The following is a 25,447-nucleotide window of genomic DNA, read 5'->3' as shown; positions in this document are numbered from 1 at the left end:
GCGGAGAAGGAGGTTGAGCAAAGGCAAAGAAGTTTGAAAGTTCAGAGTGTATGTTCTGCTACCCTCCTCCAGCTGGATAAGCAATGGTATTACATATTTGAAAAGGGAGCAAGGGAAGGAAGGAGGGAGGGAGGAAGAGAGAGAGAAAGAGAGAGAATTTATTAGATTGGGGTTGAATTATGGAACCTAACTGGACTTTATTCTGTAGTTTGGACCTCAGACTTTATTTTGTAGGCAGCGTGAAGCTACTGAGAGCAACATAGATTTATGTTCTAGGAAAATTGTCTAAAAGATGAAGGAGGAAGATGAGGCTGGGCACTGGATAATGATTTCAGAGGCTTTTTCAAAATCTCAGGGAAAGGATTGAGAAGACAGTACTAGGGTACTGCACTGGCAGTAAAGACAGAGAGGAGGGCAGGGATGTAAAACGTAGCACAGGCAGGATTGAAAAGCTCTGATTTGTATCTCTGGTGTTGTTAGATAAGTGTATTATTCCTTTGAGCCTCTCTTTTCAACTCTCATGATAGGTGGATCAGTTAATTCTTAGACTCTCTTTACCACTGAAATTTTACATTCTATGATGCTAGATTATTTTGGTAAAATAGCCTAGTTTAGAGAAACAATAAAAAAAATTTATAAAATTTAGAGGAAATGTTTCCCACTGTATACTTAGCATTTCTCTTCCCCTTTTTGGGTTCTTCTGTTACGTTGAAGAAAAAAAGAATATTTCTTTGGGTTGTTTCATTTTTTCTTTCATTGCATTTCATCTATGAAATTATAGCTTTAAACTGCTGAGGAAACTAAAGCCTCCTGAGTTACAAAGGAGTGAAACCTGTTAAAAGTCTAAAAAGAAAGTATAAAATGTGAAAAAAATGTTTTAAAAAGTGTAAAGATGGTATATAAAGTTCTTTTTTTAAACTCAAAGTCAACATGGAATTTGTGCCAATGTATTGCCTGAGACCAGCATTACCCTAATACCAAAAGCCGACAAAGAAAACTACAGACCACTGTCCCTTATGAATATAGATGCAGAAATCCTCAACAAAGTTCTATCAGACCGAGTCTACCAAAAACCAAATCCACTGCCATCGAGCTGATTCTGACTCATAGCAACCCTATAGGACAGAGTAGAACTGCCCCATAGAGCTTCCGAGGAGTGCCTGGTGGATTTGAACTGCTGACCTTCTGGTTAGCAGCCATAGCACTTAACTACTATGCCACCAGGGTTTCCAAACTGAATCTAGTAACATAAAAAAGATTATACACCATGACCAAGTGGGATTTATCCCAGGAATGCAAGGCTGGTTTATACGAAAATCAATTAATACAATACATGATAGAATAAAATAAAATTTTGCTGAGATCATTCAAAAGCAGCTGCAGCAGTATATCAACAAGGAACTGCCAGAAATTAAAGCTGGATTCAGAAGAGGACTTGGAACCAGAGATACCATTGCTGATGTCAGATGGATCCTGGCTGAAAGCAGAGAATACCAGAAAGATGTTTACCTGTTTTATTGACTATACAAAGGCATTTGACTCTGTGGATTGTAATAAATTATGGATAACATTGCGAAGAATGGGAATCTCAGAACGCTTAATTGCGCTCATGAGGAACCTATACATAGATCAAGAGACAGTTATTGAAAAGAACAAGAGGATACTACGTGGTTTAAAGCTGCTAGAACTAATAAGTGAGTTCAGCTAGGTTGCAGGATATGAGTTCAATATACAGCAATCAATTGTATTTCTGTATACTAGTAGTGAACAATCTGGAATTGAAATTAAGAAAACAGTTCCATTTAAAATAGTATCATAAAGAATAAAATAATTTGGAAGAAATTTAACAAAAGTAGTATAAGAACTGTATACTGAAACTATAAAACATTGTTAAAGAAGATTAAAATAAATGGAAAGATAGCCCTTGGTCATGGGGCGGAAGACTTAATATTGTTAAGACGGCATTACTCCCTAAATTGATCTACACGTTCACTGCAATATCAAAATTCCAGCTGCCTTTTTTTTTTTTTTTTTAAAACAGAAACAGACATGCTGATCCTAAAATTTATATGGGAATTTCAGGGGCATCAGAATAGCCTAAACAGTTTCATGTTTCATGAGGAAAGAATAGTTTTTTCAACAAATGGTTCTGTGACAACTGGCTGTGTTGTTGCTAGATGCCTTCCAGTTGATTCCAACTCATAGTGGTCCTGTGCCATCCTCACAGTCGTTGCTATACTTGAACCTATCATTGTAGCCACTGTGTCAGTCCATCTTGTTGATGGACTTCTTCTTCTCTTTTGCCAGCCCTCTACTTTACCAAGCGTGCTGTCCTTCTTCAAGGACTGGTCCCTCCCAATAACGTGCCCAAAGTATGTAAGATGAAGTCTCGCCATCCTTGCATCTAAGGAGCATTCTGGCTGTACTTTTTCCAATCAGATTTGTTCCTTATTTTGGCAGTCTATGGTGTATTCATTATACTTTGCCAACACCATAATTCAAAGGCATTAATTCTTTTCTGGTCTTCCTTATTCATTGTCCAGCTTTTGCATGCATAAGAAGTGATTGAAAACACCATGGCTTGGGTCAGGCACACCACAATGAGATACCAGTTCATACCCATTAGAGTGGCTGTAATCAAAAGAACAGACAACAGCAAGTACTGATGAGCAAGTAGTAGAAATGGAACCCTCATACATTGCTGGTAGGAAAGTAAAATGGTACATTTGCTTTGGAAACCTCACAATGTTAAATAGAGGGTTAGCATATGACCCAGAAATTCTCTCCTAGGTATATGCCAAAAGAACTGAGTGCATACATCCATGAATAAACTTGTACACGAATGTTTATAGTAGCATTATTCACAATAGCCAGAAAGTAGAAACAACCCAAATGCCTATCAAGTAATGAATAGATAAAATACGGTATGTCCATAAAATATCGCATGTCCATAAAATGAAATATTTTTTAGCCATAAAATGAATTTAGTCTTGACACATACTACAACATAGGTGAGTCTTGAAAATCTTATGCTAAGTCAAAGAAATCAGGCACAAAAGGCCACATGTGGTATGATCCCACGTACATAACGTGTCCAGAATAGGCAAACCTATAGAAACAGAAAGTAGATTAGTGGTCACCAGGGGCTGGGGAAAGGGAGGGATGGGGAATGACTGCAATAGGTATGGAGTTTCTGTTTAATAAGAAAATGTCATAAATTTGATTCAATATAGTAAATACACTTAAGTATCACTCTATCTGCTTCATATATTAGGGCCATGTGTAAGATATTTAGATTTTATGCAGTTGGGGTCCTAGAAATCGTTCCCAACACATTGTGTCCTATTCCATCTTGGCTTGACTCTAATTCTCCAAGGATATTTTGAAAGCAGTTTTTTTTTTCCCCTTGCAGAAATCTAACAGTGAAGGAGAGACTTTTGTCAGAAACAGTATTTACTGACTTTACATAGATTGTATCCTTTTTCCAAGACTCTAAGATTTCCCTGAACAAATGTTGTTGGCTGGGTCATAGGGCTATCTGGTAGTATGCCCAGTAAAAATATTTCCTGTTTCACAGGTGGTATTTGGAAGGTGATAGGTAGCCTTATTTTAGGTTTTTTTTCTCCCGTAATCATATGATGCAACTGAGTTACTGAATTCTCCTGGATGAGAGTTTATCAGAAGCAGGGTGAAATACGACATGTATCATAGATTGTCTCCTTCTGTGCCAAAACCTTTATGGCTACACTTATGTAAACAAGAGTGTAATGGACCGTTGTCAAGGTTATGATATGTGTTTGTTGCAGAGTGGCGGACGAGAAGGAGATAGTAAAAGAATCAAAGAAATAAGTATTTTTGTTTTTGTTAGCTGCCGTTGAGTTAGCCCCCAACTCATGGCAACTCTACATACAACAAAATAAAACGCTGCCCGGCCTTGCACCGTTGCCATGATTGATTGCAGACTGGACCATTGTGATCCACAGGGTATTCATTGGCTGATTTTTTTGGAAGTAGATCTCCAGGCCTTTCTTCCTAGAAAAAAGAATTATCGAGTGCCTAATATGGTGTGGATATTTTATTACTGTAGTGTGGAACCTGTTTTTCCAAACTAGTCATGCACCCATTCTGCTCTCTTCATAGGTGATCATGGAGGAAGCAGTTTACTCCCACCGAATGTCACAAATGAATTTCCAGAATATGGGACCATGGAGGAAAGTGGAGAAGGCCTAAGAGCTTCACTTGAATTTGATGCAGAGCTTCTGCCACGCTGCCCACAAGGGCAGCAGGGGGCCCAGCTTCTTGCCGGCCACCACTCTGAGCTTGACAGTGTTACAGAAGGACCAAAAGATGCCAGAGAAGCCCCCTTTCAAAGTCACCTCAAGGAACAAAGTTTACAGCCCCTTGACTCATTGATTTCAGCTCTGAAAGCCACAGAAACCAGAATAGCTTTAGGAACTTTACAGGCTACAAAGGTACTGGACAAAGATGCCATTTCTAGTTTTTCTGTTCAGCAGGTAGAAAAAGAGCTGGACACTGCCAGTCAGAAAACACAGGGAGCCAACAAACGAATCCCTGCAAGCCAAGAAAAACCACCAGCTATACCTCTTTCAGCTGAAGTCACGACTGAGGAGAATTTTTATTTGAGCATCCAGAAGGATCTCACTGCACTGTTAACTGGAGAAACTCAGTCGGAGCTTTCTCAGATAACTAGTAATGGGAGAAAAGGTACTCTGTGTGTGCAGGAGTCGTTATCCACTGTGGAGAGTCCATCAGTGACCCATAACTCTGCGGGCAGTGTTGGTTATTTGAGAGAGAGGAGGTCTGATCTGGGGCTAGAGCATCCAGGGGAATGTGATCCAGGCAGCTCCACAGGACGCCCAGGCAGAATCAAACATGTGGAATTTCAAGGTGTGGAGATACTATGGACAGGAGGGGAGAAGAGAGAGACAAGGTACCCTGTCGATTTGGCAACATCAGTGGAAAGGACAGCTTCTCCTGAAAGCAAAGAGTTCTCCAAAGGGCCAAGCCATCTCATTTCATCTGCTGGTTTGTGTAATTCAGTTGGTTTATCTGAGAGTGGTTGGGATGAAACCTGGAAAGCTTCAGAGAGGCCTGGTACCAGCTCAGGGGGAACATTTTCCCCTGCGCCTCTTGTTGAGAGCGGAGAGGATGAAGTCTTCCTGAAGGAAAACAAACAACATCCTGAGACGAAACCGGAGCTAGAGAGAGACAAGGAAAGGTGAGCTCACAGCATAATCCTCACAGCATAATGCCTCTGTCTGTCATGTCCTGCTAACTGGTACGTATAATAGGAAACCATAAAGGTTTGATAGGAGAGCTCAGTTCACGATAAACTGGATCCTTGTCACTGGAGAATGGAAGAGAAGTCACTGTAAGTCGGGTCCTCAGCTGATTTCCTCGAAATTTCACAAGTTGTCCATTTGCTGTGGACCAGGGAAATAGAGTTATAGAGAAACTGTGAACACTAAATTATGTGAATCTGTTTCTGATATTTTGTTATATTTGACAGATTTAATGCTTTCCAAAATCAAAACACTAAAAACACCCCATATTTATCTTTAATAATATGAAAAGATGGCCCCGTGGCCACTGCATCCTAACTTCGGCATTTCTCTTGAGTGCAGCGCCGATGCCTGCAGTCTCTTAGCAGCCGGCACACGTGAGCCCACTTTAGAAAGATATCTCAGAAGGTCAGAAACAGATTCTATCATTCATATGCTGCGGGGCATTCACGTGGGAATGCCTTCTCACCAATAGTATGTTTTTATTTATGTCTTGAGATGTAAACTTGGCATCATATGGCATTTCCTGGTCTTTCCCTACATTTCTGTCATCCAACCAGCTTAAAAGCCAAAAAAATTAAACCTGTTACCGTCAAGTCGATTTCTACTCACAGTGACCCTACAGGACAGAGTAGAACTGCCCCATAGGGTTTCCAAGGAGCAGCTGGTGGATTTGAACTGCTGACCGTTTTGGTTAACAGCCTGAGCTCTTAATCACTGAGCCACCAGATCTCCAGACCAGCTTAGAGCTCTGTTTAAATGGATCCACAGACCAGCTTAAAATTCTGTTTAAATTTAATACCTAACACATGTTTCACTCCCAGGGCTCTCTTTGCCCATAGTCTGACAAAGGAGTGCTCCCGTGGCAAAGACATTTGTTGTGCATTGTCATTTTGCATTTGTACCATCCTTTTTTTCTGTTAGTCTTTATGGCTGTTTCTGTGGAAGAACATCTGTGTCACGTCTGAAGGTTTTGTTTTGGGTACAGGGAAATGCCTTTCTTCTATAGTTAATTAGCATATCCACTGTGAGTGGTGCTCCTTTAGGATGGCTCCCAGGACCTCACCTCCCCACCCATAAAATCTCCAGACTTCCCCCCAAAGTAACCTTGATGTGCGGCACATGGCTCAGCACTTATATTTCCACTGGAATATGCATGTTTGCTGCTGTGAGATATTGGCTCATTCCACCTTTCCTTCTTTCCTCCTTCCCGTTCTTTTCTTCCACAAATATGTTTTGGTTGTCTACTATGTCCTTGAAACTGTTAGATGCTGGACATAACGTAATGATTCAAACAGATGTGGTCACTGTCTTCATGGACTTTACTGCTGAAGATAAACATCGACCACATAAACACATTAATATAGGTATTAAAAAAAAAAAATTGGCTGTTGAGTTGATTTTGGACTCATAGCGACCCTACAGGACAGGATAGAACTGCTCCATAGAGTTTCCAAGGAGTGCCTGGTGGATTCGAACTGCTGACCTTTTGGTTTCTTTTTGGTTTCTCAAATTGATGCACCAAAATTAATGTCCCATCCCTGTATATTAACTTGCAGGTTGTCTCTAGTTTTTCAGTCTTTGGGTTAAATTTAAACATATCTGTTGGCTTTTTTTTTTTAGGTCCCTCATTGGAACTGAGTTTTTTTTTTTTTTTGAGTTCACTGGCTAATTTTATACTTGAAATTTCTGCAGTGTTGTCTCTTGTCAGCAGGGAGCAGCCTTGGCTTCTGACTTAACTGCAGACCTTTTGGTCAGCAGCCGTAGCTCACCTTAGCTCTTAACCACTGCGCCACCAGGGCTCCTGAGGGCGATTGGTTTTGTTTAATCAGAGAGTATTAATGGAATGATGAAAGTTTAGTGTATTTTTACTCCATTAAATTTACGTGACGTATTTATTTGTTCTGTTATAACTAAGAGTGATTGTGGTTGTTGATCTGAATTTGTGGAGTTTAGTTGGTTAAAATGAGAATTTTAAATTTTATTCAGATATTCATTGGACCAGATGTACTCACATACTAAGCAGTTAGTATGAAACTATATTAAATCATTTATAGGGTAGTGTAGCACTTGAATGCTAAGAGTTTTTTCAACTTCAATATGTTTCTGTGGTATCTTCCTCCCAGATATGTTAAGGCATAAACCCAGTAAATGCAAGTGTTAGCTCTACAGAATATTACCTTTTTAGTTGACCTAATACTGAAATTCATGACTTTTATTTCCTTTCCAGGATTCCTGAGCAGGAGGAGCACATCAGAGAAGGGGACGATGACATCCTGGGGCCGGGGTATACAGAAGACTCCACTGATGTGTACAGCTCCCAGTTTGAAACCATTTTGGACAACACTTCTTTATACTACAGCGCAGAGTCGTTGGAGACATTGTACTCGGAGCCTGATAGCTATTTTAGTTTTGAAATGCCCCTCACGCCAATGATACAGCAGCGTATTAAAGAGGGCGGTCAGTTCTTGGAGAGGACATCAGGGGGAGGACAGCAAGATGTCCTGAGTGTCTCAGCAGATGGCAGAATAGTGATGGGCTATTCTAGTGGGATCACCAATGGCCTGAATGACTCCACTGACTCCATCTACATGAAAGGCACCCCTGAGATTGCTTTCTGGGGAAGGTACTGGTTACATTCTCATTAATCTCACAGTGTTTGTTTTTGTAGCGTTCTCTTTTTGGAAAATCTGAGTAGGGAATATATTTTAAAGGCATTTGGCCAGCTTCTGTGGATGTAAACGAATGATGTGAGTAAAACAATTTGAAATTTAGGGGCAGGCAATATATGTTTTAAATGTTTGCCAACTTGGCAGACTATAGTCATTCTATTTGGTGTTATTTCCTGGATTACCATATATAAATTGGATATTGAACAAATATTTGTGGGTGATGAGTAAGTGTCAACTCTGACAAATCTGCTTCGATGTAGTTTTTTTAATACGTAATTTTATTTATTTTGTTACGAATATATACAGCAGAGCCTACACCAATTCAGCAGTTTCTGCATGTACCTTTTAGTGACATTGATTACATTTTTTGAGTTGTGTAACCATTCTCACCTTCTTTTTATGAGTTGTTCCTTCCCCATTAACATAAATTCATAGCTCCCTAAGGTTCTTACCTAATCTTTTGAGTTGCTGTTGTCAATTTGATCCCATGTAGATAGTTCTTAAAAGAGCATAATGCTCAGGGTAGACATTTTTCACTAGTTAAGCTAAACTATTGTTTGGTTTTAAGAAGACTTTAGGGAATATTTTTTGTTTAAGGTGTAAAGATTACCTCAGGGAAATAGTTTCAGGGGTTTATCTAACCTTCATGGCTCCCTGAAGTCTGGAGTCCATGAGAATTTGAAATTCTGTTCTATATTTACCCCTTTGAATCAGGATTCTTCTGTGGAATCTTTGATCACAATGTTCAGTAATGGTAGCTGGGCACCATCTAGTCCTGGTCTCATGGCAAAGGAGGCAGTTGTTCTTAGAGGAAATTAGGCAGACATTCCATGTCCTCTTCCTGTTTCTGACTCTCCTTCTTCTTGCATTGCTCCGGGTGAATAGAGGCCAATTGTTATGCTTTGGATGGCTGCTTGCAAGCTTTTAAGACCCCAGGCACTATGCATTGAACTAGGAGGTAGAACAGAAGCACTAAACATGTTATTAGGCAGATTGACCGGGATAGCTCATGAAACCATGACCGTAAACTTCCAAACCAAGAAACCAAATCCCATGAGGTTTTTGGTTGTGCATCCGATGTAGTTTTGATGACAGTGGCATGGTGCTGTGAAAAGAACATTGGGAGATCTTGGCTTTAATTCTGGCATTGATATTGGTTGATGACTTGGAGCAGCTTGTTTGATTAGGCTAGAGCTTGCTTAATTATAAATTGAGTTTATTGGATTACAGGGTCACCAAAGTCACATCCAGCCCTTTGCTCTGTGATGTCCTGTTATGTTGGGATGTCTTCCTGTTTCTGAGACTGTGGAGGAAGGATCTGATTATACTGGTGCTTAAATGAATTGGTACCTTGGTCAAAGCTATAAATATTCTGTGTCTCTAATTTAGTATTTAAGTCTGCCTGGGAGATAAAATCGCAAATTATACAGGCTACACAAGCCAGACCTGTCATTTAGGGGTTCCCTGTCTGCTTATGGATTATCCAGCATTTCATTTCTTTTTGCTTGTCATCCTTAGGTCACGTGCCTGTACTTTGCACCTCCATCAGTAGACAGAGGATGCTAAACATAAAGATGAAGTGTATTTAGTTTTGATCTGTTTTTCATGAATTAAAGTATGTATGTGTTGAATGGGGATAAACTATTTTAATGCTGTATGAAAAAAAAAGATCCACTTCTTTTTTTAAAGTCAGTATTCATATTACAGGCTTTCCGTGAACGTTTCTTTAGCAGTCCTTCCTGTGTTAAAGATTTATGTTCGTTGGATGAGCAAATTCAAGACTGGCACGTCATAACATGTTAGCTGAGCATTTCCGTGTGAAATGGACCGTGGATGTTGGCTGTCTTACTGGGTCACAGTGAGCTAATGAAAAGAACACAAGGCTCGAAAGCAGAAGAATTTGGCCAAGCCACTGATTTTCTCTGAAACCCAATTTATTTGCAAAATGGGGTTAATGATATTCAGTGCCCTGTGTGACTGTTAAAGTTAAAAGGTTAATATAGATTAAAGCACCTAGCATAGTGACTGGTACAAGATAGGAGCTTGAATCAGTGTTGGAATCTGAATTGACTGGCTTATAAGCCCACATTTAGAATTCCTGTCACTCTGAGAGAAAGGTGCCACTTTGGTCCTGTTTCATCATTTTCTCTGATAACTGTACATGATTATAAAATGCTGTAGGACAGATAAGCAGATGGTTTTGTTGAAATTCCTATGCAGCTTTCTGGGGTGAGTAGAAGGTGTTTGTATTACAGACCAAAAATGAATTGAGGTGCCGAGGTGTTTGGGGCTGAGCTGCTTTACTGCAGGAACCCCAGGGAGGGGAGGTAAATGAAGACAAGAGATGTCCGTCTGAGAGTCCGGTCAGGAAGGAATTGGGTGAAAGGTTTGTTAAATGTATGGTTTGCGTGCTTAGAGTAGGAAGCAGCCATCGTGTAAGACAGCGTAGGTGCCCGTCGTTAGTATATTCAAAAACAAGAAGAAACCCAAACCAGTTGGCTTCGAGTGTATTCTGACTCATGGGGACCCCACGTGTGTCAGGGGATTGTGCTCCAGAGGTTTTTAATGGCTGTGACCTTTTGCAAGCGCATCGCCAGAATTTTCTTCCGAGGCACTTCTGGATAGATTCAAACCACCGATCTGTTGGTTAGTAGCTGAGCACTTAACCTTTTTCGCCACCCGGGGAATCCTTGTCATTAGTATGATTAGAGTTAAATACAGTTGAGACAGTGTGTTGGCTTAGGTTACAGTATTTCAGCATCTCGGATTTTGACAGTGGTGCACTGCAAGCTGTCTCCAGGTGAAGTTTCGGCTGTGTCAGCTGCGTTGTCAGAAAGACCTTGCCTGGTGATAAATGACCAGATTCTCCTACTGAATGGGAGGTGTCTTAGAGGTTAGCCAGCACAGCTTCCCACCCAGCTCAGGAATTCTTCCTCCGTCATTCCGAGCGGGTGGTCATTCAACCCTGCTTGGAGCACTCCTAACTGGGACTGAACAACTTAGTAGGGCACCCCGTTTTGTGTTCTTTGAGTTGGCATGAAAATATAATAAGCAGTTATGGGTGAAGGAAGCTTTGTTTTGTGATATATGTCTATGTTCTGGGGTAAAAAAACATAGAAACCCATTAAACCCATTGCCATCGAGTCAATGCTGACCCATAGCGAAAAACACAGAGCAGGACTTAATGATCCTAAGAATCTGTAGGGAAACTAGAATAGCCTTCTTGTTTTTCTTCATGTATTTTCTGCCCTGTTTTGGTGCGTGTTGGACAAGTTGCAGCACCAGAAGAATTGTGTTAGCATGGTGCGTTGAAGAATCATGACGTTTTAGAGCTTGAACAAGACCTTAGATAACCTCATTTAATAGTGGAGAATTTGAGTCCCAGCTTGGTGGGGGTGAATTACCCGTGGTCACGTGGCTTTCTAGTGACAGATCCGGAACCAGAATTCCAGTTGCCCGACTCGTAGGATTAGGTACTTCCGCTGTTCTAGGCTGTCTGGCCTTTAACATCTTTATTCTTTCTTTTGATCTCTTTTCTCTCCTGCCATATGCCTATAAAGTTATACCAAAAGTCTTGGAGTTGGTCTGTTTTCAGGAAACTAAGCTCTAAATGTAGAGCTGGTGGTTGTTTTGTGTGTGTTCATTTGGAGAAAATGTTTACCAAATCATTTATAAACCTCTGTCCATAAAATTTTAAAGTAATCAATGCACGGGATTTTTGATTTCTTCTGCATTAAAACATCCCTGTGCAGAGGTAAAGGAGCAGACAGGTATTGAGCCTGTAAGGAGATCCAGACTAGACTGCTGATTGTGCAGTAGTCAACACAATGGACTCCCCTCAGCCCAGCACCCGGGGCAAAGTGTTAGAATGTGGGGAAAAAATGAGTTTTTCTAACTTTGTGAATAAATGTTGTGATATCAAGAAGATTTTTACAAAAGAAAAGTGAGGAATAAAACAAGCACGTATGTCTGGAGTTATTTCTATTCGCTTGTCTTGCCTGTTGCCTCAGTAATAGATGAGGGGTCTGGCTATTGAACTCTAAGGATGGGGCCAAGGACAGGGAATGATGAGACCAATTAGACGTACCCTGATAATGATTCCGTGATGGTAGCCGGAAATTAACCAAAAAAAAAAAAAAAAAATTAAGCTCATGTCTACTAAGTTTTGGTCTTAAAACCTTAAAGTGTTAGCTGTCAGCCAGTAGAAAATACTGTAAGATTACTTAAGCTAGTCTCTAAACAAAACTTCATATCATGCACATCCCATAGGCTTTGTTTATTTAGCAAATACGTGGTGCTTAATAACAAGCTGGGAAGAAGGAAATATTAGTATTCTCATTTGCCTAATAAGGAACCTGAGGTACAGAGAGGCTAAGTAACTTGTTCAAGATCACACAGGTGGTAAGTGGCAGACCCAGGATTTGAACCCAGGCAGTCAGGCTCCAGAGCCCATGCTCTGTTTTTTGCTGACTGAAACATGAAATAATCTGCACAAGTGCTCATGATTTCATGGTAGAGCCTAAACAGAGCCAAGTATTTTCTTTTTGGTTTCAAAACAAATATGTATTTATTTTGGCATCCCCTAGGTATATTTTAAAATACTTTTCTGTTTTAAATTGTGCCTTTACTTTGCCCTTAAAATTATTTCAGTGGCAGTATTTGACAGTGATTTCTTTTGAATGCAGGATGACATTGTACTTGTTCTCTGTTGTGTTGCTTACTGAAAGAAGGCAGAAATGGTTGGGGAAGATAATTAGGATGTTGTAGCACTTTAGCAGATTTCAGGTCCCTTTGTCAGGAACACCTCCCGATCTTGGATTTAGCCGTGGTTTGGTGGCCAGAGGCAGATTATTCTGCCCCGTTACTCTCCCCACTTAAGTCAGAAGAAGAAAATATCTCAAATTTATAATATTCAGGTATCAGGTTAGGGAGGACTTCTCTTTTAGAGTACTTGTGCCCACTACCTGCCTTTTAAATGATAAAATACCTTTGTGATAATAAGTCCATCGCTCTCTGCAAGGTGAACAAGCCCCTTAAAAGCCCTGGAACAAATATGGACAATAGCAGTTAAATTATCGCAAGTGCTTTGACTGATCTGAACACTAAATATTAACCAGGGAACCACATGCCGGCCCGGAAATACCTCACCATACGAATGTAATACAATATTTTAATGAAGGAGCAAAGAGTAGCATCATCTCCCTTTGTGGTCCAGCTACATAGCACTCAGGCTGACGGGGGGTCAGCGGTGCTGTGTAAAGTCCAGTCACATGGATCCAAAATTAGAAAGGATAATTAGAGACTTACAGTTATACATGTTCCAATGGGATCCTTTGTGTCTGGGTGCTTCTCCCTTGCCGGCCTATCAGCTGATGACCACGACTCCAATCAGTAAGTTCTGACCTGAAGCTTCCAGGGCACAAATGTTGTCATTGTGACCACTAACAGAGCAGGATATTGTCCATTTCTCTTGAGCTTGGGTTGGGCCAAAGAAGAAAAGAGAGACAGTGAATCCAGTGACATGGCAGGAGCTTCTCTTCTGATTCTTTGAAATAGAAAAAAATGCTTCTTAAAATGGTCCTCTCAGTGTAATAGATGTATTTGGTGTCTCAGCTTCCTAGTTTTCTGTCAGATATTGTTCAGGATGCAGAAGAACACGGCAGAAGAGATGAATCGCATCTGTGTGCGACTAATATGCCTGAGTGCTTCAGTCTGCCCTCAGTCCACTCTGAATTTGATATTTGTGGTTTTCTGCTTTCCTTTTGTCTCCCCTCGCCCCCTTCCTCAAATGAAATACTGGTACTCCGAACTCTCCTCTTTTTTCCTCAGTTTTCTCTTTCCTTAGCAGCTTTCTGTCTAGGGAGAAACAAGATTCACATCAAACGAGATTAATACAGAGATTTGTTGAAGTGTGACTTCAGAAATTCTTTCAGTATCCTAATTTCAATAAAATCTGTAGGCATTTTAATATAGCATATACGTCTTGAAATAAATTAAAATAATGTGATATTAGTTAAGCTGGTGACAGAGGAAAAAACTTTAATCTTGTAAAACCGTCTTAAAAGATTGGCTAACCATGGAGCTGCCAACTTAACGTTGTAAGGAGCGGGAAGCTCTGCTGCCCCACAGGTCCATCATTGGGTTGCTTTTGCTTCAGTAATCTCTCTGATCCTTTTATGTTTTAAAATTTGTTTTACAGAAAAAGAGGTTCTCGTTTCTCTTTTTCATGTTCCCAAAGTCGTTGTAATGGTGGATTTTGTTCTCAAAGAGTTATTGCTGCACGAGGAGGGCTCAGGGCTCAACCGGGTCTCGGAGTCAGTCAGGGTGGACTCAAATCCTGCCTCGGTTACTTACTGGGTCTCTAATCTCATGTGAGTTGCACAAAATCTGGAAACCTTTCCCAGTATAACATGGAATTAATGGTTTAACTTGGAGCGCTGGTGGTACAGTGGTTAAGAGCTCAGCTGCTAACCAAAAGGTCAGCAGTTAGAATCTACCAGACGCTCCTTGGAAACCCTATGGGGCAGTTCTATCCTGTCCTATGGGTTTGCTCTGCGTTGGAATCGATTTGATGACAACGGGTTTGGTTTTTTTTTTTTTTAATTTTAAAGGGTAAGGAGCCCTGGTGGCACAGCGGTTAAGTGCTTGGCTGCTAACCAAAAGGTTGGCGGTTTGAACCCACCAGGCGCTCCAGGGGAGAAAGATCTGGCAGCCTGCTTCCATAAAGATTTACAGCCTTGGAAACCCTCTGGGGCAGTTCTACTCTGTCCTGTAGGTCGCTGTGACTCAGAATCGACTCAATGGCAATGGATTTTTAACTTTAAAGGAGGGATGAGTAAGTGAGATTAATCAAGTAAAAAAATCAAAAGGAGAAAATAAAGTGGCCTAACAATATTTGGCACATACAGGAAATAATTAAATGAAAATTAGTAATCATACCAGCAACAGTCATAACCTGAAGAAAAGTCCTCCTGCCACCCAGCCATGTGCCCAAACCCTGTATCAGCCTCTGAGCTGCTAGCACCCAATCCTCCCAGCTTGGAGCTACCCAAAACACTTAATGTGGGTCTCCCGGAAACCTCTCTTTCTTTTTTGAAAAGTGCAGTGTACTGCAGTGTGGTGGAATAAATATGGGGACTTCGGCTCAGGAGAAAGGAGTTCAAGTCATCCTCTTTACTGGGGATCATGGGACATGTTTCACTTCATGAAACCTCTGATTCCTTATTGGTAAAATGGAAATAAAGCCTGGTAAAATTGAAATAAAACCTTTCCACCAAATTTACAGTTTAGTTTTAAGAGTTTACCAAGTTGTAGCTGTGGACATTCATTTTAAACTTACCGTGGGTCTTACAGTAGTCTAAGGGATAAATAAGAAGCAGCCTGGTAAAGGGAAAAAGATGCAGTGCTCGGTGAGTGTTTGAATATAGGGTGTGAGGGGCCAAGTGAAAAATGACTGTGAAATTTCAAGCACGGATGATTTACTGAATCAAGAAAAAATCAACAGGAATTGGGGAGGGAAGCAAGGTTTGTAGGGTACCCTGTAGTGGGGTCAGTTTTAAACAGGTTAAATTGTAGGAGAGCGAGGGGGTTGGTGGTCTGTGGGATTGAGGATCCCCTGAAGAGACTTTGGAGTCATCCATTTAGAGGTGGGAAACCCTGGTGGTATAGTGATCAAGAGCTATGGCTGCTAACCAAAAGGTTGGCAGTTCAAATCCACCAGGCCCTCCTTGGTAACTCCATGGGGCAGTTCACTCTGTCTTACAGGGTCACTATGAGCCTGAATAACTCTATGGCACCGGGATTTAAAGGTGAGGCTTGCAGCTGTGGGAGGGAGAAGGCTCTCAGGATGAGGACTGGACTGAGAAGGGGCTTGAGAGATGCTCACACAGCATCTCTGTGTATTTTTCTGTCTTTGTAGAGAACGTGCCTTTTAAGATGAGTTTCCTGGTAGCTCTTCTGTGCTTCCCTCACTTCTCCGGCAGTGAATTGTCAGAGAGCCCAGTGTGGAAACTACATGCTCTTGTCATCGTTTTTACTTTCAGGACCCAGATAGGTCTGAGTGGCTCTGGCTATGCTCGCCTTAGGCCCTCCCTCTTGGGGGCCTCTTGTGTAAACTAGGGATGACTTCAGGAAATGCTCTGGCTTGGAAATAAGGTTTCCCAGAGAAGTTTCCCAGAGAAGTTCTAATTCTTTGGTTTATGTGGCTTTACAAGAGCCATAAAACGAAAGCAGTGTCCTTGGGTAGATATAGTGTGAAGGACCGCTGTGGTATGATAGAATTGGTGATATGGATGGATGATCTTTTATCAAAGACTGGAGACTTCAAAAGATAAAGGAGGTATAAATTCTTATAAGGAGAATCATGGATCTAAATAAAAACTGAAATGGCGGTTAATATTTTAATTGGTTGTGAAAATACGACAACGTTTTTACTATGTATCAGGGCAGTATTTAATTTTTAAAGACAGCAGTCACATTTCCTCTCAGCAGAGGTCTCAACACCAGATTTGTAACACTGGATAAATGTTACTCAGTGACTGAAGTTTGGGGAGGAAAAAAAAATGATCATCCCTAAATAATATTGTCAATGTATTTTAAATAGGAATATGAATTCACCTGAAGCTCTAATGGGCACATTTTCAATACTTGAATCTCATTTTTCTTTTCTAATTATTTTCTTCTATGATTTCATATGCTTCCTGTACAACTACGAGCCTATATTGAATTGGCTCCCATTATTCAGTCCTAAGACACACAATAGTCGTGATCCAAGGGAAGTTGGTTATAATCTCTTTCAGGAATGCTAATGAGGATTAATATTAAACTCCATCTAAAGCAATGCTAGATACTAAATAAATGCTTTGGCTTCATAATCCCCATCCATACCTTTATTTCAGATGTCTTTGCCTGAACCATCTCTACTGGTCTCTGGGTCTAAAATTATGACAGGGAAGCTTTATAAATCACACACGTTGAACTTCTGAGATTTGGTAGTCTCTCTACCCAGCCATCTTGCCGCCCAACAGCATTCACCTGGGAGCTTGTTAGAACTGCAGAATTACAAGCCCCACACCTGACCTAATAAATTAGAGTTTTAATGAGATGCCCAAGGCGGTCTCTCTCTCTCCTATAAAAAACTGAAACTCATTGCCGTGGAGTCGATTCTGACTAATAGTGACCCTATAGGACAGAGTAGAACTGCCCCATGCAGTTTCTAAGGAGCGCCTTCTGGTTATCAGCCGTAGCTCTTAACCACTATGCCGCCAGGATTTCATATATATATATATATATATATATATATATATATATATATATATATATATATATATATATATAGATGTTTGAGAACTGCTGACAGGGAAGGTCAGTGTTTAAGGCTCTGAAACGTTGGTTCTCAGACTTGACGGCAGAGTAGAATTATGTGAGGAGCTTTTTAAAACTCTGATTCCCCAGGCTTCACCACCAGGGATTCTGATTCTATTGGTCTCGGGTGGAACCTGGACACTGATAGGTTGAAAAGCTTCCCAGGTGATTCTAATGTGCAACCTTGGTTGTCAGACCCCTTGCTACTCCAAGTGTGGTCCTCTGACCGGCATCATAGGCGCCATCTGTCAGCTCGTTAGAAACGTGAATATCAGCCCTTACCCCAGACTCACTTAATCAGAACCTGAATTTTAACAGATTCCCAGGTGACTCACAAGCCCTTTAGTGTTTGATAAGCTTTGGAAATGGAAACTGATTAGAGGCAGAAAAGACACGGTAACTGTTTTTGATGGAGCAGGCCGGTTGATGGTAATTGCGATGGAAGGAGGAGAGAACTCTCTCAGTAGATTTGAAAAAGTGAGTGACCCTGGCTGTGAACCTCAGAATGAATTCTTGTAACATCTTTGTCCACCCCTACTCTAGAAATACAGCAGTTGGTTGATTTCCCCGCTAGGAAGCAGTATGGTTTAGTGGTTAAGTGTGGGTTCTTGAGCCAGACTTTTTCGGATTAGCTTTTGGTGAATTAGCTTTCTAAGCCTCAACTTCCTCATCTAGAAGAAGGGACAATAATTTACTGGCACTGATAAGTACTCAATAAATGTTAGCAGTTATTATAATAACACTGCTTGAATTACTGTCTTTAAAACTTCTTCAGAGTCAACTTGGTATGAATGGACTGTGGTGAGATTGACCTAGGATGTTGTAAATCTGTAATAATTCTAAAAGCCTTAGATTACTTGAAGGCGAGGAATTTTAATGATAGTTTGTTTTATTTATAATTACTTAGCAGTACCACCTCAGCATAAACAAGCTAACATTTTCTCGTCAAAAGTAGTAATATAAGCTCTTCAGCCTGGGAAAATAAGAGGGATTGAATAGTACTGTTGTGAAACAAAATCATAAAAGTTCATTATTCACACTCAACACTCAGTTAACGTCTATTTCAGGATCCATCGTATAATACTATAGTCAAGTACAGACTGGTCCTTCCTGTTAGGCTGTGGAGTTCTCAAGTCTTAGTTTTAGGATTCAGAGAGCCTCTGATACAGTCACCAGCACTACTGGGCACTTGGTATTTGCTGAATGAAGAACTTACATATTGAGCAGCTGTTCTAGTCTAGGTACTAAGGTGTATCCCAAACAAGGGGAAAATACGATAACTTCGCAGATAACTCTAGTACAGAGCCTAGAGAGCAAGACTGGTGAGGGTCAGAGGTCGGGGCTGCTTCCAGCTGGGGTGTCATGGAGGCCCTTGTGGAAGTGTTGCTTTTTGAGATGGGCTTTGAAGGATGAGGTGGATATGTGTAAATTGTTGCCCAGGGGCGGGAGGCTTTCCAAATAGAGGGAGCCAAACAGGCAGAATTAGTAGCAGCTGGTTGGATTTGGAAACCCTGGTGGCTAGTGGTTAAGTGCTACAGCTGCTAACCAAAAACGTCGGTAGTTTGAATCGACCAGGCACTCCTTGGAAGCTCTATGGGGCAGTGCTACTCTGTCTTATAGGGTCGCTATGAGTCGGAATCAATGGCAGCAGGTTTGGTTTGCTTGGATTTGGTGAGTTGGACAGAGGGAGTTAAGGATATTATTAACCTGTATGCTTCATTTTCCAGACCGAACAGGTGCAGTTATACATATAGGTAGCCATTATGTAGTTGACTTTTAAAAACTTCCAGAACATTTTGGGCATACAAAAAAGTATGGAAAATAATGTGTGTGTAATAATAATAAAAAAAAATAATAGATACTATAAATTCATCATCCAGTTTAAGAACTAAAACATTACAGACTAATCACAGTCTCCTGTGAATGCCTCCTTGGTCCGCTTCCTGTGTTTCCCTCCCTAAAGGTAACTGTCCTGTTGTTCTTCATGCCCATTTAGGTGTGCGTCTGTGAACAGTGTATTGTTTCACATTTTTGAATTGTATATAAATGCTGTCTTCTTGTTTCCTTTTGAAACTTGACTTTTTTTGTTCAAAAGTGAAATTCATTTTTGATTCATAAAGCCCCAGTTTATTCATTTAATTATATTTCTGTATAGTAAATATTAGGAAACCCTGGTGGCGTAGTGGTTAAGTGCTATGGCTGCTAACCAAAGGGTCGGCAGTTCGAATCTACCAGGTGCTCCTTGGAAACTCTGTGGGGCAGTTCTACTCTGTCCTGTAGGGTCGCTGTGAGTCGGAATTGACTCGACGGCACTGGGTTTGGTTTTTTTTTGTGTGTGTGTGTAGTAAATATTATGTGAATGTGCAATAACTTATTCTATTTTCAATTGATGGACATTTTGGCTATGTTTTGAATTTTTGTTATCTCACTGTGGTGGTGAACCTTTTTATACATGGCTACTTGTGCCAATATGGGAGAGTTTCTCTAGGCTACATATATACTTAGGGATAAAATTGCTGGGTGGAAGATAGAGTATAATTTTCTGGGTGAATCAGGACATTCTTGAAAGGGTACATTTTCTTTGAGTGTATGCCATTTTATCTGCCTTGTGTTTATAAGGTAATCTTTAGTTGTCTTACCTCCTGATCCTTGTAATATCCCAACAAAGATAGCAAGAGCCCAAAGAAAAGGATTAGAGTAAAACCAGCCTCCTTTCCCTTTAGGGATACTGATGCAGACTCTGTTATCCATTGGTTAGGTCTGGTGGCTGTCATTTGTATCAGCTCGCCCAACTCCTGCTAGCAGTTTTCGCAGGTGCGGTAGTGGCAGTCGTTGCCTGTGTTTGACAGCTGTGAAGGCTGTTTGTCCACCTCTGAGTGTCTGAGGCAAAATTTGAACAACAGGACAAATGAATTGTTTCAGATTAAAGATGGCAGAAAAACAGGAAAAAAAAAAAAACAACTAGAAATCAAAATAGAAACACAATTCACATAAAATTAAGGATGAATTTAACACAGCTGAATTTTACAATAAGATAAATGAATTAAATCTGTTCTGTTAGCTTTTTCAATCTTTTCTTTTAGGGCCAGAATTTGTGTGCTCCAGGAAATCATAGTCTTTCAAATAATGCTTTATAAACCTTAGTACTGTTAAAGAAAAACAATACTGAAATGACTTTCTTTTTTTGAAAGATGTTGAACCAGCTTTCTTTCTCCTGTAATCAGCAACATTTAGTTTGTCTCCAGATAAACAAAAAGCAGTTGTCCTTGGTCCCTCCCTGATTTTATCTCCTTAAACCTATTGTCAGCTTGTGGTCTGGCTTCTAAAGAGTTAACCCAGAGGTTTATGAGGTCATGTGTGACTTCATTGCATCTGGACTTTTGAAACAGGTCACTTGGAGGGAAGCTGCCGATTTAGAGGGGAGGCTGGGTAGAGGGGGAAGTACTCCTTCAACTTCTTTCAAGTTCTCATCCCTCAGCCCCCGAGGGATACAGTGGCATTCTGGGAGAATGTCACTGTACAGTCAGCGCGTAGCGGTTTGTACTGGCCCCAGAAGCAGTTTCAGAAGTACATTACAAGAGTGCTTGCAGAAGATGAAAGTTTGCTGAGCTGATGGAATGGGAGAATGCTCTTTGTTTTCGTAGCAAAGTTATGGGCAGACCGTTGCTGACAGAGGTAACTGGAGTTTGGTTTATTTTCTTTGTCTGATTCTAGGCAGTGCTGGATTACGCGTGGTGGTATAGTTACAGAAAATTGGAAAATACTTTATTTCAAATGAGAACCATTGTAAGAAAGCCATAGGGCTAGATTTAGGAAAATGATAATTTATGTGTATTCTAAATAAGGATGATGAGAATTGGAGAGTCTGAAATACTTAGGCAAGATGAGATTTTTCCCCTGATGGGGTTTGCTGCTCCGAGGAGCTGCTGGGTCGACAGAGCTTGGTGCCCTGGATTGTGTGTGTGCTTCCAGCTATCTTTTGTGAAACTTCATCCAGGCATTGGAAGGTCATCAATTTGAGCTGGGTCGTTGAGTGGGGTTTGTTCTGGCAACTGCACAAGACTATCGTTCTTATTTCGGTGTATCACTCCCCTGCAAGGAAAGTTGCCTGTGCCGTTAGTATGGAAAGGTGTTTTATCTTACAATTCAGCCTTGCCTTTGGAACTTCAAAGGCTAGCCATTTATCTAAAGGAAAAAAAAGCATTGGAAGTTTTATCTGGAGCTGAGGGAATTTTAGCTCAATTTCTCTCTGAGAAGATCTTATTCCGACATCAGCTTCAACAGGCACAAATAAGTGCCCGGCATAAGGGAGGTCAGTGATGTTAAAGAAGGGGGCTAGCCTGGTGCATTGGTACTACGTTCATTTCACCAGTGCCCACGAACCCCTGAGAACACTAGTACTGGAGCGTGCAGGGTAGTCAGCTTTTATAATGCGTGTGTTTGTGTGTATGTGTAGGGTAAGTTAGCATTTCTTGTGTTGGTTACAGATTCTAAGTTCATTAATTTTAAGTTCATGTTTTTAGTGTTTTATAATGGCATTCATCTTACATAGCCCACAAATATAAAATATTTGTTTCTTCTACTTGGGCATTTTATTTCATAGCTTTAATAATAAATGACAAAGAGAATACTTAAAAAGTACATGAACCATTTTGTGGGAGGTATAATGCATTGGGGTTATGAGCCTGGACTTAAGAGTCGTAGGTCCATAGGTTTAAGTTTACCTCTGCTTCTTACTACTACTACTTAACTACTCCTGAGCCTCAGTTTCTTCCTGTGTAAAACTGGGATGGTAATAGTACCTAATTTGAGTTGTGGTGAGAATTAGCTGAGGTGTAACACATGGGAAGCAGTAAGCGGTTTCTTCTGCTTTAATAAAGGCTTCATAAACATTAGCAAACATTGGCTGTTCTATTACTGTTTAAATGGTTCTTCTTTACATCACACACGTGAATTAGACCTTTGAGAATGGTGGGAATGCATTTGGGGTTGTGGCTATGCTTACACTGTGTAAACGTCTTGTACTTCTTTGTGGCAAGGTTCCAGGCAGCACTTCTTTTGCCCTCCCAGTCTGTCAGCCATCTCTCCAGTCTGTGGTGCCAGGAAGGGCTAATAGAAAAATAGGTAGGTTACTGCAGGTTACTGCAGATCCATCAACAGTGTTGTGAAACCATCACAAAGCTCATTTCCTGTTGATGGTGTGTTAGCTCCATCATCTTGGAATATGGAGAACAGCGTTGTATGCATATGGACCTCACAGGCAGCATGTGACCCACGTGAAGAATGACGTGGAAAAATTGCCAGAAGCTGGCCATTCTGTCTGTGTTCTTTCCACAAGTGAAGATTGCCTTTTGCTGTGTGGTGGAGGCAGCTGTTTATAGACCTTATCTGGATTTCTGGTGTGGCCCTTTTTATGTCCTAGGAGTTGGGAGCTGTGCAGCTGTGTGAAAGCTACTCGGCTTCTCTGAGCATCATGACAATATGTTTTTTCCCATGGCTGTTAAAGAGATTCAACAAGTTAAAATACATGGAAGTGCCAACAGAGTAGGCGCTCAGCAATGTTTCGCACCTCCAAAGATTGCTCCATTTATTCTGTTACAATCAGGGGCATGTTTCAGACAATTTGCAAATAAGCCTCTTTACCTCTGCTATGCTTTATAAAGGCCACATCAGTGTTGGTGAAGGTTTTGTTTAAAATGATTTTCTGGTGTTACTAGTTTACTTATCTAGTGGCAGTTTCTCCTTTTGCCACCATGACTAAATTTAATTTTAGTCTAGTTTTCAGAAATATTATGAAAAGAATACATCCCAATGGTAAAAATTCACATCAAAGCCTCCTTGGCCCCACTCCCCTGAAGGAACCTCTTGGATGGTTTCTGTGTATCCTTGCAAGGCAGGGTCTGCCTAGCTCTGTAGGACCTGATCTTGAACTGCCTCACTGGTGTGAAAGTACCAGCATAGTGCAGAAAGTTCTGTCAGGTTTGCCAGCTCCCTGTGCAGCTTGTTTCCCCCCTCGGTTCTGCAGTGCAGTATGTGGTATATTTGAGAGCCCCCTTGAAGGGAACCCCCCTGCACACCTGGGTTGTGTCACCAGGAGCCCAAGGCATTTGACAGGCCCAATTCTAGCTATCCCATTGTGGGTCATGTGATCAGGCCAGAATTTATGCAGGCCAGTGGGGCCAGAACCTACTGGGAAAATCCTCAGTCCTGAAGTTTTGAGGAGGCAGAGCCTGTGTTGGGTTCCAGCAGGGATTTTAGTCATTTTTTAGCTGGCCTGAGGGTGTGGTACAGTCAGTCCTTGGGCCTACTGTTATGTTTGGCTTTTTGTCATTAATAACACTGGGTGGAGGTAGTTTAGAAGCAGGTGCCCTGAATGTGGAGTTGGAAGATCAAAACCCAAACCAAACCCACTGCTGTCGAGTCGATTCCAACTTAGAGCGACCCTGTAAGGCAGAGTAGAACTGCCCCATCGGGTTTCCAGGGCTGTAAATCTTTATGGATGCAGACACCCACATCTTTCTCCCACAGAGTGGCTGGTGGGTTCAAACTACAGACCATTCAGGAAGCAGCCGAGTGCTTTAACCACTGTGCCACCAGGGCTCCTTGGAGTTGAAACACCTGGGCTCAGTTTCTAGAGTTCCTGCTTAACATCTGTGATTTTGGGCAAGGCTTCTTTGGTCCTCAGTTTTTTCACTTGCAAAATGGGACCTTTGTGAGGGTGAAATAACGTATGTGAAATATAGGAATCCTGGTGGCAAAGTGATTAAGTGCATGGCTACTAACTGGAAGTTCAGCAGTTCGAACCCACCAGGCACTCTGTGGGAGGAAGATGGGACAGTCTGCTTCCATGAAGATTTACGGCCTTGGGAACCCTATGGGGCAGTTCTGCTCTGTCCCACAAGGCTGCTCTGAGTCAGGATTGACTGGACAGTAGTGGGTTTTTGATATGTGAAATGTAGATAAACTACAGAGTCCTCTATGAATTTTTAAGAATTGTTCTTTATTAGATTATTTGAAGGACAGTGGCATATTCCTTTTTACTGGTTTAGGTAAATAGAACTATTTGTGCTTTGAAAAAGGTGGGGTCAGTTGTAGCCATCTAGTCTTATGGTGTCGTAGAACTTTGTGCCACCTCCTTCTGGGAGATCACTTGTCCCGTGTGTGTGTGTCTTTTTTTTTTTTTTTAATTGTGCTTTACGTGAAGGTTTACAGAGCAGATTAGTTTCTCATCCAATAGTGTATACATAAATTGTTCCCTGGCATTGGTTGCAATCCCTGCAATTCATCAGCATACTGCTCCTTATCACCCTGAGTTCCCCATTTCCATTTGTCAGGTTTTCCTACCTCTTTGTGCCTTCTCCTTTTACTTTTGGGATGATGTTGCCCTTTTGGTCTCCATAGACAGTTGTTCTAAGAATCGCTTCCCTCATGGGTGTTAGTGTTTGTTTTATAGGCCTATCTATTATTTGGCTGAAAGGTGATCTCCAGGAATGGTTTCAGTTCCAAGTTAGAAGGATGTCTGAGGGCCATAGTCTTGGACCAATAAATCTGGTCTTTTTTATGAATTTGAATTTTGTTCTACATTTTTTCTCCACTCTAACTGGACCGTCTATTGTGATCCTGGTCAGAGCTGTCAGTAGTGGTAGCCAGACACCATCTAGTTCTTCCGGTCTCAGGCATAGTGAAGGCTGTGGTTCCTGTGGTCCATTAGTCCTTTGGACTAATTGTTTCCTTGAGACTTTGATTTTCTGCACTTCCCTTTGCTCCGGACAGAGAGATCAATAGTTGTATCATAGATGGCTGCAGACAAGCTTTGAAGACCCCGTATGCTACTCACCAAAGCAGGTTGTAGATTGTTGCCTTTATGAGCTACGTTATGCCAGTTGACCTAGATGTCCCCCAAGCCTATGGACCTTAGCCTTTAAGCCCAGTAACTCCATCTTGTGAGGTGTTTGGTTGTGTCTAAAATGTTTCCATGACTGTGCCCCCTGTGTGTTCTATGTATGAATATACATGCAGCACGTACAAATACATGCATAGAAATATTCACAGCCAAACCTACGTATGCACATGGGTGTGCTCCCATACCTCCTGTATCACACCTTGCAG

At 41.2% G+C, this 25,447-nt stretch overlaps 1 protein-coding gene across 11 annotated transcripts in view; it reads left to right on the top strand.

The window, feature by feature from the left end:
• PSD3 (pleckstrin and Sec7 domain containing 3) overlaps nucleotides 1-25,447 on the top strand; it is a 696,342-nt gene that overhangs the window by 338,947 nt on the left and 331,948 nt on the right. For 10 of the 11 annotated variants that reach the window (XM_064272734.1, XM_064272735.1, XM_023551047.2 and 7 more), the window contains 2 exons: nucleotides 4,141-5,239; nucleotides 7,534-7,929. In XM_064272734.1, the coding sequence (XP_064128804.1) occupies nucleotides 4,141-5,239; nucleotides 7,534-7,929 (1,495 nt within the window). Of the gene's footprint in view, nucleotides 1-4,140; nucleotides 5,240-7,533; nucleotides 7,930-17,377; nucleotides 21,014-25,447 lie in introns of those variants that run through there. The other variant, XM_064272739.1, reaches the window with a different exon arrangement.

This window comes from Loxodonta africana, chromosome 19 (genome assembly GCF_030014295.1).
Source record: "Loxodonta africana isolate mLoxAfr1 chromosome 19, mLoxAfr1.hap2, whole genome shotgun sequence".
NCBI lineage: Eukaryota > Metazoa > Chordata > Mammalia > Proboscidea > Elephantidae > Loxodonta > Loxodonta africana.
Note: the sequence above shows the minus strand (reverse complement) of the source record. Positions and strands in the feature narration are given on the sequence as shown.